General features: G+C 37.8%; 1 protein-coding gene across 9 annotated transcripts in view; it reads left to right on the forward strand.

Moving 5' to 3' along the window:
* The window catches only part of hook3.L (hook microtubule-tethering protein 3 L homeolog), a 57,437-nt gene extending 47,375 nt beyond the window's left edge, over positions 1-10,062 (forward strand). For 4 of the 9 annotated variants that reach the window (XM_041563041.1, XM_041563054.1, XM_018256841.2 and 1 more), the window contains one exon: positions 1,389-3,745. In XM_041563041.1, coding sequence (XP_041418975.1) covers positions 1,389-2,153 — 765 coding nt within the window. In that variant the 3' untranslated portion in view covers positions 2,154-3,745. Of the gene's footprint in view, positions 1-1,388 lie in introns of all 9 variants that reach the window. The other 5 variants (XM_041563057.1, XM_018256858.2, XR_005961295.1 and 2 more) reach the window with 4 other exon arrangements.
* The last annotated feature ends 5,618 nt before the right edge of the window (positions 10,063-15,680 follow it).

Consider the following 15,680-nt stretch of genomic DNA (forward strand, 5'->3'; position numbering starts at 1 on the left):
GGAGCAGACGGTGCAGCGACAGCATGCTGCTGCAGGAGGCGGGGGACACTGGCAGGACACACGGTGACATCAGGGAGGGAGCCTGGGGACAGAAACGGCTGCTGGGGAGACGCGCAATCACACTGTATGGAGGAGTAAAGGGAGCCATGTTTCAAGTGCGGTAGCTAAGGAGAAGATCCTTGCCTTCACGCACCCCCTTTGTCTCCATGCGCTTCTCTTCCGGCTTCCGGGGTGCACACGGTACAGCGAGTGTAGGCCAGAATGGAGGTTTGGAGAGAGTGGGCATCTGGGCTCGGGAGATACAGGGGCAAGAGGCCGTTAAGCGACCTTCCTTTAGCAGTATTACCAACGTACTCGGGGCAATAATGAGCAAAGTAAAGCTTCTCTTCAGCTACTGCACTTGATTTAGGCAGAGGGCCTCCACAGTGTCATTGTTCCTATCCCCACTGTAAGATAGCAGGCCGACAGCATATCTTCCAGGTACAAGGGAAACCCAGAACCCCCTGCTTGGTGCCAGGATAGCCTTGTTTCTCCAATCCCCAGCCAGATGGCATTGGGCAGGGACCTGCCATTCACAACCGCTGGTTCACTTCCCCGAAGGCAGGCTCTGCAGAGAAACGTGGCTCCCTTTACTGCTCCATACAGTGTGATTGCGCATCTCCCCAGCAGCGCTGTTTGTCCCCAGACTCCCTCCCTGATGTCACCGTGTGTCCTGCCAGTGTCCCCACGCCTTCTGCAGCAGCCTGCTGTCGCTGCACCATCTGCTCCATTCTGCTGATTTAAATGGATCTCTGTCGTAATGGAAGCGCTGCCACCCTCTACCTTCCTGCACCTCACGGGGATCCCGCCGAACATTGCCTTCCTACTGCTGCTGAAGAAGAGCTGGAGAAGGATTGACATGCTGTCAGTGAATAGCCAGGGAGGAGAAATCGAGTGCTACAGGATGGATGGTCGCCCTGTTGCCTTTTCTGTAGAGGACAGAAAGTGGAGTTTCTGTAAGTTATTTACTGGTCCTTTAATGCTTGTATGGCCTCTAGTTGTGCCTGTCAGTTATTTATTTGCACAGCAACAATATGGCACTAAAACATTGATATATGAAACAGAATGAAGCATTTTACAGAATGGTATCTTCCGCCCTATATTTATATCAGATGGAAGAGGTCAATCACACATATATAAATTTTTTCTTCAGATTATTTAAAAATATAATTTATTGCTTAACATTGTGTTAGTTTTCATGACAATATTTATATTGTTACTGTTAGGAAATGTTGAATTGAGAGTTCACACTGGTAGTATGTATACATATGAGTTACCAGATTGTACCCTTTATCTGCTCTGTGACTCGAGTTGTAAAGTGAATTTTGATAATGTTCTTTTTAATACAGGCACCTGATGCGGAAACCCCTAAGCTATTTTCATATAGCGATTTAGATGCATCTAGAATAACTGCACCCTTTTTGGGAAAAGGGGATTTTTTGTCATTGGAACTATGCAAAACCATTCCCCAAAGACTAGAAAGTATTCACAAAAAGAAGACTGAGCTGGAGTTACATGCAATCACCTTAACAGAATACTATAAGATTAAACACATCCCCAGGGGACTGAGAAGTCCACTAAAGCCTAAATTATTTAGCGATGACTGGGAATTTTGTGATAAATGGGAGGGTATCTGTAACAAATACTCCCTTGATCTTATTATACTCTGTATAGAACAAATCCACAAAGAGTTAATAGGTTTATATGTTGAGGTGTTGAAAGTGGAACAGGTTGCGGCACAGATACCCCATTTTGATTTAAGTTCTTTTAAGGCTGATCTGGAAAAGAGACTGAAAGAGTTTACCAGGGAATTGGAGGAGAGGAAACGTAGTAAATTTATGAGAGATCATCAGGATTATATACAGAAGAAGGTGTATGGGTGGAGGTGTCCAGCAGATTCTAATTCAGACACAGCAAACACTTTATACAACACTGACAGAAAAGGAGGAGAGCCATTTGCGTACACATCCTCCGCAGTTTCATCAGCAGGGTACTCTGGTTATCCAGGACATTCCTCAAGTGCAGGAGTTAGATGGGGCTTAAAAGGTTTAAGACGACCACAGGCAACATGGTGGAGACCACGGGGTCAGCCTCCTCGCCGTAGTAGGTGGTGAACCTATTTCAAACATTCCAACCACCAGCTCTTCTTTGCAAGGGTCTCTTCTTAAAACCTGATTGGTTTGGAATGATAAGGAGATATGCTAGTCATGTTTCTGCTAAATAGTTGTGTTTCAACAAACTCAAGTGCTTGTTTCCATGCCGAAATATGATCAATTCAATTCAAATGCTTTAATGATATTGGTGTCTACGCTGTCAATATAATGATATTTTATTATAACACAGATCATTCTGTGAGGGACGATACTACATTGTGTTATAATGGAAGATGTTTTATCTCCAAACAAGGATCAAAGAGGGTATTAAATAATATATGCCTAGAATATTTACACTTGGCTGCTGTCATGTTATTTGTCTATGGTATTCCTCCATGGTGTACATCACAATTGCCCTGCTTAATGATTATAAATAACTTGTGCTCTTGGCATCATTGGAGAATGCTTCAGCACAGGAGAGTGGTAAATAAGCTCTCACCCATATCTATAATTGGCAATAGATCTAGAAAGAGTGGTGTGTGTGTGCGTGATAAGATACGCATTACTAGCTGTTCAAAGCAATGTAATCTATGCAGAGAATATTTAGTTCTTTAGACCCTTAAAGAATAAAGAATGGGAGATTTTTGACCAAATAAAAAGATGAACTTTGGATGTCTGGTCAACACATTTAATGCCAAATTTGTCTTATCCGATGGCTTAGTCACAAGTTGCAGTTTGTTCTCAGATGGAATGTACAAACCCTTGTACATATGTTCCTTTATACAGATGACATTATGTATATTTAAACCTGCCATTGTCTTGAATACTAATGTATGTAGTGTGTAAGGCTTTATTTATGTAATTTATTGGAATTCACAGTCTGCACCAAACTACAAAGGCACTTATTCTAGTTTGATTATTGCTCCATTCATATTATTCATGTTGTGAGGTGAATAAAGTAATATATATAGCGTTTAACCTGTTGCATGTGTGGTTAATGAACGGACAACAATTTCTCAGTGTTCATGGCTCAACATGTTTCTTGTCTGCATTTAAAAGGACTCCTAGAGATAACCTCAAAAGCTGTGATAAAGAACTGAGCAAAATCTTTGCTGTAAATCACAATAAATTTACATAGTCAAGTTGGGTTGAAAAAAAGAACAATGTCCATCGTGTGTGTGGGGACAATCATTTTCCTCGGACATTCCCTTATGCCTTTCACATCTGAGCAGAACTTGCATTCGATCTCTATTACAGCAAATCAGACTCTAGGTGCAATGTAGGAGACGTTTCATGGCCAAGAACCCCTTTGTCAGAGCATTGATTATGTTAACTTTTTTTTTTTTTTAGGTTCCGCTAGATGAGGGCTAAGGCCAAGAGGCTTTCTATTACCACAACCTAGGGAAGGTGTATTGATTAACCTTAAACATTATTTTGAGATGGGGTTATTTTAGGATTTTTGTTAAAAATTGAAGCATCTTGTTATGCCAAACTGTAGGATGAATAATGAAATGTTCAAGGTTTCCCAGTAACACTTCTTGTTTACGACTTACCACAAGAATTTTGTCACACAATTGTTGTTGTTTTCTTCATTTGCAGGGAATGACCTTACATAAAAAAGCAGCAGAAGACAGACTTGCTAGCACGGGCTCTGGGCAGTCATTTCTGGCACGACAAAGGCAAGCAACAAGTTCTAGAAGGTCCTACCCTGGTCATGTTCAACCCGCTACAGCGAGGTAGAAGAGACTCATGGGAAATCTTCATCTTGACCTTATATTGCACATGACAGCATTTCAGGAAATGTAACCAGTGTGCTTTTATTTGTTCCTTATATTTTTACTACAAATCCTAATCACACAAGTCTTTTCTATGATGTTTATTTTCATTTTTTTTTTTTTTTTTTAATGTGCCAAAAATGTTTTATTAACCCACAAATAGATGTAAGAATTACTATTTGATTAATCTGCATTGAAGTTCTAAAAACAGATGGGGAAATTTACCTTGACCCTGGATGAAAGCGCCAGAGCACTGAGGGACTAAAAAAAAGCACACTCTTAGTACTCATTCAAATACCATTTCTGATCAAGATCTGTCTGCACTCTGCACCTTGCTGCAGATAAATAATCTTGTGTGAGGTGCAGAGCACAGTATAGGTGAGCTCAAGGCTCCCATGCCCACCTCTCATGAATAGAGCGCTGCTGAATGCAGGTGCAGAGACCTGTGGGAATTATATGTGCAGGGTGCAAAATGCAAAAAACATGGCTTGCAATTTGCCAATAAATTACACCACATTATGCTCTCCATCTCTATTTTGGCTGGGAGATACTCTGAGTCTAACATCCAAAGCAGCTGGAATGCTGTGACTTGCACACCCCTGATGCTATGTGTGCATAGTTGTATCAGATCCACCCTGCAAAGGGAAAGGAATTGTCACTTTAAAAAAAACATAAATATAATTGTGATTGTATGTAAATGTGAGTATATGGGCAGGTTTTTTCTTTTTCTATATGTTTGATCTGTTGTGCAAAATGAGACATTGATTGGCTCCAGAAATGTCTGTTTTTTATGGACAGAATGTAAACAAGGACTTCAGGTATACTTTATATAGATGCAGCCAAGTTGTTTTTACAAAACTATTACCAGCCTTCTTGACAGAAAGTCTACACAATAACCTGTGTTACACAAGCAGTACACATTAATGCAGTGGTCAGACTCCAGCAGAATGGACTTTATCATTGTTTCTCTATATCCTGCATGAAAAAATGTCTTGCTGAATGTGTGTAAAGGTATATTATAATCAGTAGTTTGACCGAAAGCAGGAAAATGTACATATCACCCAACGCTGGGTTATTTTTCAGCTTTATTTGCTGCAAGACTTTGGAGACCGTAGTAAGCAAATGCAACTTTAAAAAAGGGAGACTATTTTGATTCGTAAAAAAAAATTCCAGATACATTTCTTACCTGTTCCTGTAAGGTAGGGTTTCACAGTTCAACACCCAGTATACGTCTCCTGGATCTCAGAGTATGCTTATCATTAGTTTCTCATGGAGGTGCGTGGGCCTCATGCTCATATAATTCCCATGATATCAGTGCTTGAAAAATGTCAAGCCTCGTCTGTTACTTGACATACAACTTCTCGTAGGCAAGGTAGATTGAACCACTGACATATGACCCTAACATCAAGGTAGCACCACGATTCTACCTTTATGTGTAGCAAGTTTACTCTACCTCTAGCAGACCAAATGTTTTTTGCTAGAGGTTGCATGGGACAGTTTCTGTTTGAGTAATAAATTGGATATAAAAATAGTTACTGTTTCTTTTGAGCTTATGCTCATGCATAAGCTTTAATGAAACTGTAAATATTTATATAGGTTTTTGGGAAGGTGCCTTCTATACTGAGCACCGAGAATATTTAGGTGGCGTGGGTTTGGCACTGAATCTAATTTACAAACTGATAATAATTTGGGCCCCATTGGCTGTTCTCATGCACTTATTGATTCGTACAAGGTTCAAAGCATGGGTCATAGTGGTGGAGATTGCAAACATAAATCATCTATAGATGTCATAGCATAGCTTCAGCTAATTGTCTTGTGTGTTGTAAGAGCAAACTTTGATTATTAGGCTGGAACAGGGAGCCCCCTAGCACAATTCTAACAGATTTATTCTTTTCTGAAGTAGTGCTGTGAATTGCAGTGGATGTTATCTGTTCTAAACTGAGCTTAGGTTGGGTTTACAGGCCTTCCCCTGATTTACAGCTCACCAGAAGTGCTTGAATTCAATTGTGAATACCCAAGGCACACACAAGCTTTTTTTTCTCCTTTACTTCTCATTGCTGCTGCTTATGGGTAACCTAAGAAAAGCCAACAAAATCAATTCTAAGGCAATTCCCTCCCAAAAAATGCTAAATGTCATTACTTCACTATTGTGTAAGAATTTCATATCCAACCCTTACTTTTAAACTTTTTTTTTTTTTAAATTAATGAAGAAGGAAAGCTGAAATCACTGGGAAGTGCCAAATGTTAGCCCTCTCTTATGATTTTATTCACTTACCTTATACCCCAGGCTGGTGCTCCTGTTAGCAGAAAACTGCACTGGCCATGGGTTGTTTTCAGTGAGCACCACAGAGAGATCCTCTTCTTTCACTTTCTTTCTTCACTACCCTAATTCTGACACATGGAAATAAGGAAGCAGGAAGAGGATCGCTCGTGAAATACAGTCTCTGGTTGGTGCCTGATACCCCGGGCCAGTGCGGAGACATATATTATAACTTGTTCAGCAGAAAGACCCGACATATATTCTCCCTATTTATTCGTTTTCTTCCTCTAAAAATAACTACAAAAAATGCTGGGTTTTGTAGATAAAAATGTGTGAATGAGGTAATGGTCACTTTTCATTTTGCTTATTATAAGTATGTATTGGTAGTGCCTTTAGGGTTGAGATGAATTTACATGACCATCTAAAATATCTGTAATCTACTGTATTGTGTTTTTGCAATAGCAGCTGCATACGTGCAATAGAGCCTCCAATGTAAGCTAATGAATGCTCTGAGAATATAGAGACGTGCAGGGAACCCTCAGAATACTGACGTTTTTGCTGTGATTTTGCAATTTGCTTCAGTTTGTTGCTTCTGAAACCACAGATACTCCACCTTGTGACAGAACTTAATACTACATAGCTACTGGAGGTGTAATGACTGTATGAATTCAGTGTGATGTAACAACTGCAGTACTTTTGCATATAATTATTTTCAGAAAGATTTTTAGAATTCCCCTAATTTTGGGAGAGACAGGTGATCTTCCATCAGAACATAATCTGGAGAAAAGAATACTGAGTGCACAGGCCATACTACAAGTACTTGTTAGATGACATATAGGGCTAGGAAAAAATTTTCACTGACACTAAATAATCTCTGGGAAGCAGTTAATTCATTAAAGGACCAGTAACACTAAAAAAGGGTATTTTATGCATTTAAAAAAAGTATTGTTACCCCACAAATTGTGTGTTTGCTTCAGAAGGACTATGACAGTTTATATAATATATGTATATAGCTGCTCTGTAGCCATGGGGGTAGGCATTCAATCTGAAATTTGGCTTTATATTTAAAATATTGTGAAGAATGTTCATTTAGATGCAGAATGAATAGATACAGAATTTGCATGTAAAAAAACATATATATTAATTTGCTGTTGTTACTGTTCCTTTAATCTGTATTGCCAGGAATAGACAAGTTTTCTGATACTCTGCAACATAACTGCCACATTATAACAAAAGAGACTGTCTACATCCGAAAACTTCTTCAGTTGCCTCTGTGTGCAAAGCACATCCCATACATTAAAATGGGGACTAATATGAGACAAATTCTTGGTTTTCACAAGAAAAAGCAGAACCCTTCTGTGTCATTAACACAAATGTCAGAACCCAAATAGCTGTAAGTTAAAAGTTATATCTGACAGTAGACCAAGGTCCACCTTAAATCTGCCCATCCTTAGGTAAGCCTAATTTCTTGTGGCCTCTTCTAAAAGAAACTGTCGTGCCAAGATAAGAATGTATGAGTTATACATGGGTATTCTACTCCTGTATTTAAATTACACAAAGGCATAGACATTTTATTAAATGTCCACTAATACTCTCCCAGTTTTCGTTTCTCATATTTGAGAGTCATCGATAGATGGTTCCATGGCTCCTCAAGGATTTTCAAATTTACTTTTAGCCATGGAAAACGCTTTGACAAAATCAAGTATATATGTGTGAGTTAAAGGTGAAATTACAGGTATGGGATCCGTTATATGGAAACCCATTAAGAAAACTTAAGGAATGACCATCGCCATAGACTCCATTTTAACCAGATAATTCAAATTGCGGGTTTATTTAATGTTTAAACAATTTTTTAGTAGAGCCCATCAACTGATAATCAAATGTAGATTTTTTTTTTCCAGGAATCTGTAAAAAATTTGTGGTTTTCCGTTTTTTTTGTTGTTTTTTTCTTTTTTAAAGCTCTGAAAATGAGATTCACTAAATGTAAAAACCAAGAAAACCTCTTAATACAAAACTTTGCTAAGTAAAAGTCACAGTCATATAGAAGTCAATGGGAGCTGCACTGATCTCATTTTTGGCTTCTTTTTCACTTTTTTTATTCTGATCTTTTTATAAATGTAGTTTTAATCATAATTTTGAAAACCTCTAAAACCGCTCAAATCTGACCTTTGATAAATAGGCCTTCAAATGTATAGAGGTCCAAATTATGGAAAGATCCCTCATGTGGAAAACCCCAGGTCCAAACATTCTGGATAAAAGCTATATTTCAAGATGATAGCTCTGTAACAATAATGTGTTCCACTTTTAAATGAATGGTAACAACAGAAGATATGATTGTTCCTCTGCTATAGACTAATAGAGCTAATACAGGAATCCGCATGTGTACATGTCCCTTTCTAACCTTGCTTCACTTGTAGTTTCTTTTTAACGTCAGCAACACCCAGCATCAGCACTTTTCTTTGAATCCGAATTCCTGGCTTACCGGGATGTTAGTGCACAAAGAGGCACCTAGTCGCTCATTGGGCACTAACAAGCCAAGCATTTCACTTGTCACCATTCTCCATGGAAGAGCTGTGGCTTGGGTTACCAGACCACTTGTAAATCAAGGACGTGTAGGTGGCCATAGACATACAGATCGCCAAACGAGCGGATCTGTTCCCGATACGCCCACATTGAAGTGGGCAATATCGGGTTGAACCGATTGTGGGTCCTAGGGCCCAACGATCGGATCATAATGGATCCTATAAGGGTGGTCAGATCGCGGGACTGCATAGATGCGGACGTGATCCAACGGGATTTTTTAACCTGCCCGATCGAGAGCTGGCCGACTTCCCCGATTGGAAGCCCGTCGGATGGCCCCACACACGGGCCAGTAAGCTGCTGACTCGATCTGTCGGCAACTTTTATCGGCCCATGTATGGGGGCCGTAACTAGAAGGACTGCGCTGATTACAGTTCAGCACTGCACCATGCATTTATTAGACGCATCCCTGAATTTTTAAGTAACCCTAGCTGTGGTAATAATAAAACTGCAACTGCTGGCAGTCATCTTCATTTATAGTGCATTATAGTCATTCATGTTTTGTTTTCCATTGTGTATCAGTATTACAAGCAGCATGTATATTCATTACACAGACCTGTCCGCAATTGGATTCTGAGCCTCATTTATTTTATTTATACGCATGCTTCTGTTCTCATGCCATTAACACGTTTCCTTTTACTTTTCATTTACAGCGATGTGGTTGCATGATAGCAGTCGGGGCAGCTCGTTGCATGACTTAGCTTATTCCTTTGTTTCGGAATGGCATAACCTGCAGACTAACCAGCTTTTGTGGCGCACGTCTAACATTCATTTTGCCCATGAAAATAAAAGCTTCCCAGTTGCGGCAAATTATGGCTTAGTTTTATAAACTAACCTCATTGTGTAAATATCACCACGAAAAATAAAGTTCTATTTCAATGTTGTACTATAAATCTTTTTTTTTTTTTCTTCACATAGTGCCCCTATTTACAGATTTGCAATATTTTGATCAAGAATAAAATATGAACATTTGAATATCCCGGATACATTGATGTTCATTGTGTGCAATAGATGTTTATGGAGTAAATATCATCCATGTTTTGTGTTCAAAGATGTCCACACACAACAGAATGTACATGAAGCCACTTCTGTAGCTGTACCTTATGGGATATGATTTCATTACCAGCAACTATTGTACAGCCGAAATGCTTCCACTCTCCATTTTGTGCGTATAGCATCACAGAGCTATTTGTTTACATGTTCTCTTTTTATTTTATTTTTTGCTCTACATATGTAATAAGATTTTATCCTAAATTATATATTGCTGCCTAATGTTTGTTAATAATAATTTTCTAATTACAATTGTAATTAATTTGCATATATTTGGCGTCTTTGCTTTTATTTAAACTGTGCTCCTACTTTAACGTCTTTTGTTTCTCTTAAAATTTCCTGTATTTATACAAATGTATATGAATTTAAACATAAGAGCCAATGGCTCACGTTGTGATTTTTTTGTTTTCTGTTTATTGGATAACGAAAGCGGGATGTAAAGCGAAAAGACAACATCAGTGTTATATTGTATCACAAAGCCGATTGTCCATATATTATTTAACTCTCGAAAATCCTTTGTTAATGGACATTTTGTTTTTTTGATATCAGAGTTTTTTTCAATTTGTAGAAAATATTTGGCAATGAACTGGCTCCTAACCTACAGCCTTATTTATATTTGGTCATCCAGTACGAGATTTTGTCTGATTATTGGGTCGGGTGAAAAGAAACCATTTCATGGTAGTCCAGTTTTTGGTTTGGGTATCGTATCTGTCACTGTCATTCATGCAAAGAGCACACAACTACATATTTTAAAAACTCTGGTGGGGGGCAGTCTTTTTTTAATATAATATAAATATAATAACCAACCTCTCTTAACTGTGATCTTTGGTGTTTGGTAATAGCATTTGATCATACTAGCATTCAAATCTCGTGTAGTATGACCAACTTTAGAGAAAGTTCTCCAAGGGAGATGCATAAAGGCATTTAAAAAAGTACTGGCCTCTTAAGAAGGAGTGCAGCTTGTTGGACCATATATGGACTATATATTAAACTCCCCCCCCCCCCCCAAAAAAAAACAGCCTGTCTAACTGATATCTGTGGGCAGATTACAGTCCTGCTGAAGACTGTATTGGGCTTTGGATGTTGTCCTCTCATGACAGGAATTCATAGGCTCCTATTGTGATCCAAGCATTGGCCTGTTGACCAGTTGTCTTGATACAATCTGCTTTTAAAAGAAAGAGCTCTCTGTGTGTCTGCTAGTTGTACAAGCAGTTGTGTCCATGTGTTGCTTAAACTATATTGATTTAAGTGGCAGATTTATCAAGGGTTGAATTGAAAATTGGAATTTGAGATTTATCATACTCTGGCCCTTTAAGCACTCGTATGCGACTATTTGGCAACTAAAACCTGCTGAATTACCGTTTAAGTCAATGGGAGACGTCCAGGGATCAATTTGGAGTTGTTTGCAGCCTTCCTGACATTTGAGGTTTTTTTTCAGAGAAAAAAACTTGAATTAAATTCGATTTGAGTTTTTGGGTCGATTCCATTCATCAGAGTTTGAAAATTTAGACTTTTTTTTTTTTAATAAATTTTGACTTTTACGGGAGTTAAGGGGAGTTTTTAAAAACTGCCCTAAATTGCGATTCAAATTTGATCGAAAATGCACTCATTCTGCCATTTAAAAAAACCGTTTTTTGGATAAGTTTAGATTGGTATTTTTTAATTCGAATTTCGAAGTTATGGCAGTTAAAAAAACAAAAAAAAAACTCCCATTACTTCGAAATTCAACCCTTGATAAATCTACCCCTAAGTGTCCGCTGTATTTGTGCAGCAATGGAAACTTTCAAACAAACTGTTAATCTCCTCTCCATGAAGGGAACACACCAATTACTCCTAAAGAACAGCACATAACATATCTAAAATCACAAGTTCAGCGTCCTTTTAGATTTCTTCTCCTTGTCAAGTATTCTTATGATTTTTAAGTTATATAAATCGGAGTTGCTCCTTCTACTTGTAATGTCATTTCTTGCCAACCACATATTCATTTTGTAATAAGTATAGAGGTTACTTGCCATTTTGCTCAATTTAGGGGAATGTGATTTTCTTTGACTTCAGTGACAATTTTTATAAATAGAAAAATAGCCTTAGGAAATGCAGGTTAAGTGGAAAGCTTGAAAATGAGACCTGCTGTCCACTCTGAGATGCTAAGAGCTCTGTTGCAGGAATATTGTGTTCTGTCGAATACTTGCAAAACATCTGCAGGTACCTACCTGCTTGTTGACTCTTGATGACCCGAGTGGCAGCTGAAGAAAGGTGCACTTATGTGTAGTACAAGTCTTACAAAGAAAACACACAAATCCCCAACCTCCGTGTATAAACCATGTCACTGTGCTCAGAGTATCAACAACTTCTCTGTAAGCAATGTTTTTAAGACTGAATATGTATATAGAAGGCAAATGTACATTTTTCCATTCATTGCTAATAAATTGGAAGTCCTGTCTTGAGATGCAGGGTTTAAAGCTTCCAATGATACCAGAAGTGTACTTTTTGTTAAGTAACATGTAAATAAACATTTCTTTAAAATAAAAAAAAGAGCTATATGTCTGTTGGTTAATATGTGATGAGACTATGTGCAGATACAGCCCTGACAGTCTCACAGAGCTCTCTGACAAGATGTAGTATATGTCATACAGACACAACAACCTGGGGGAGACATCAGTGCATGTGGTGTGCTGCTGACATTTTTGCAGTGTCTCATGATGTCTTTAGTGGGGATGCAACAAATCTACTATTATGGGATTCTGCTAAATCCTTTATGACAGTGGTGTCCAACCAACCGGCCCAGAAGGGAAAAGAATGTGGCCCAGCTTGAAACGCTCCGTTCCCAAGGAAACTTCATAATAATATAATAATAAGTCTATTAAATATCCAGGTGTCCCATATGCCAATGTATAGCTCCATCTGGTTATCCAACTGGTATTGTAGTTCTTTTCTGTGTATTTTCTTTACTTTTACAAATCAAAAGTGTTTGTGTATTTCATGTGTTGCCCCAGACAATTTTTATTTTTCCACCGTGGCCCAGGGAAGCCAAAAGGTTGGACATCCCTGCTTTATGACGTTTCAGCTGAACCCTAATTTGCATATGCTAGGAAGGGTTAAAACATTGTTTAACTTCCTTTTTTGTGTGAAGAAAAATTCATGTAATTTATTTATATATATATATATAGTGATCAGAGCTTTGTTCATGCTTTGTATATGTGGGAAACTATATTATTATAAATAAGCAACCTATTAACCATAATAACAAAAAGGATTTATTTGGATTATGGTTATGGATTTATGCAGCTTAGTTACTATAATGTAAAAGCTACTGCTTTATTACAGGCAAAATTAAAATGATTTGCTGAAGATGTAGTCTATGGGGCATATTAACTAAAGCGCAAATTGTGATTTTCTGATGAATTTTCACTAAAAAGACCATTCGCCACCACATCCCGTATTTGCTAAAAGACGAGCAATACACTTCGCTAGCAAATTACCTTGTCACTACAACTGCGTTTTTGCTCAGGTGAACGACTGTAAATCCGCTTGTTTATCAAAGTATGAAAATTTCAATTCATTACCCTTTTCACCAAAATCTATTGTGCCAGGTTCTGACTAGTGAATTAATACAATAAAGCTACATCCTCAACATTATGTTTATATTTTTTTTTAAATGCCACATTTGTTTTAGGGTGAGCTTATGTCTAGGCCAATAGAGGATCTCTTTTTTGGCTTCCTTGGACATTTTTTATAAAGAATTTCACCAACATCACTAATAAATACATATGACCTTTATATACCTTAAAATGAGTTAAGCGTAAGTAAGGAAATAACGCTAGAGAAAATTCATGATGACATTTTTGCCCAAACGAGTCATTGCTGATGAAAGTCTTGCTGAGACATAATTGGTATTACCATGAAAAAAAGTCTCTGCGACTTCCAAAGCAAAAAAATTTGCAGGTAAGTAAATATGCCCATATGTGAGATGGCCTTCTTGTAATTCAAAGCTGTAGGAACGATGAAGGGGAGTGCTGGCTAGAATCACTGGGGACTGCCCGACAATTTAGCACCCCCAAGTAATTCTACTATTCCTTCATCTCTTGATACACACATAACACAGCCTTAAAACAAATAAAGAGAAGCTCTAACCTTCACTTAAAAAAATACAGACAGCGACACAGAAATTAAACCTTTTTATATCCATCATATCACGTTTATGCATAGAATGTTGCCTTAAGAGTATTTATCCAATGTTCTTACACTACTTATCTGATGCCCCAATGTTCCTCTATGAGGGGGTGCCATATTTGTGGAGCAGTAGTCAGACAGTGCAGGTTGGTCATACAGTCAGGTTTAGGAACTTTAAGTAACTTACTTATAATTACTTACAAAAGCAGCCCTATCAGCATGATAGATCTATAGGCAACTTTAATGTACATTAATATTCTGAAGAGTAGTTTTTTAGTGGAAGTATCGCTTTAAAGGAACAGTTCAGTATGAAAATAAAAACTGGGTAAATAGTAATAAAAAATGTTTCTAATATAGTTAGTTAGCCAAAAATGTAATGTATAAAGGCTGGAGTGACTGGATGTCTAATATAATAGCCAGAACACTACTTCCTGCTTTTCAGCTCTCTGTCAGCGACTTTAGATAGTCAGCAGCTATTATTATAGACATCCAGTCACTCCAGCCTTTATACTGACTATATGAGATACATTTTTTATTTTGCACAGCCTATTTTTTTTTATCCAGTTTTTATTTTTACACTGAACAATTCCTCTAAGGAATTATGGATGGAGAGATGCAAATGTCTCTTAAATGTCCCTCTTGTTAACTGTGCATCCAGAACAGATAGAGCCTAATCACTCAGAGCCATATATCCAAAATATGCACATATTGAATCATAAGTACATTTTTAAGGAAAAATGAAGTGCAATACCTTTTACACATTGTGGCTGGTACTACTAGCAAGAACGCAAATGGATGATAATAATAGCAAGATAATATGTAAATAAATTCTTTCAGAACTTGAGTTCTTTTTATGCCTTTCTGAGTTACACGCAGGATTGCAGTGTAAAGATGCAATGAAGATGTTAGCTGAACAGAAGACCATTCTCATGTCTGACAAATGCTTCATTATAGGAAATATGTCTAATAGGAGCAATACATAGTCATCTTATGATTCTTTTCTATGTTTTTGAATTTCATACCTTTTTTTCTAAGTTTTGGAAAGCAAGGGGCAATTCTCCAAAATGATTTTCTACTTTATTTCATTTTTGTTTTTTCTTACCATGTTGTATAATTATTGTTCTCCTCCTTCTTTTCTTTGCCATTCAGCCATTCCATTTTCCTTCTATTTTGATACAGGAAAAGGGAATGGTAACAGTATTGTGTATAGATGGCCAACCTGCTGTTTTCTCTAATATATGCATGAATGTCTTTTTTTTTTTATTGGCCTTTACTATATTTAGCCATAAGAGCCCATTACTGTATAACACATATTATGCTATTAAAGAAGGAAAATCTCAATCACTGGGGGTGAAAACTGCACCAGCCCATGGTACTTCTGTGCGACCACCACAGAGTGATCCTCATCTCCCTCTTCTTCTTTCTTTGGGTTGGTGAAAGGTGAAAAGTCAAACTTTAACGAAAATTCTAGCTTTTTTAATCTACTGAGCATGTGTTTACCCAGGGAAGAAAGAGGAAGACAGGGATCGCTCAATGGTGCTCGCTGAGAAACCCTGGGCCGGGCAGTTTAATACTTATAGGAGCACCATCCTGGAGCATCAGGTAAGTAATTACAATCACTCAGGGGTGCCTAACATTTGGTACCTCGCAATGATTTAAACTTTCCTTTTCCTTTAATGTTTTGTCCAGAGGAAATGTATTACGTTAGAATTC

The sequence above is a fragment of the Xenopus laevis genome, chromosome 1L (genome assembly GCF_017654675.1).
Source record: "Xenopus laevis strain J_2021 chromosome 1L, Xenopus_laevis_v10.1, whole genome shotgun sequence".
NCBI classification, from domain to species: Eukaryota; Metazoa; Chordata; class Amphibia; order Anura; family Pipidae; genus Xenopus; species Xenopus laevis.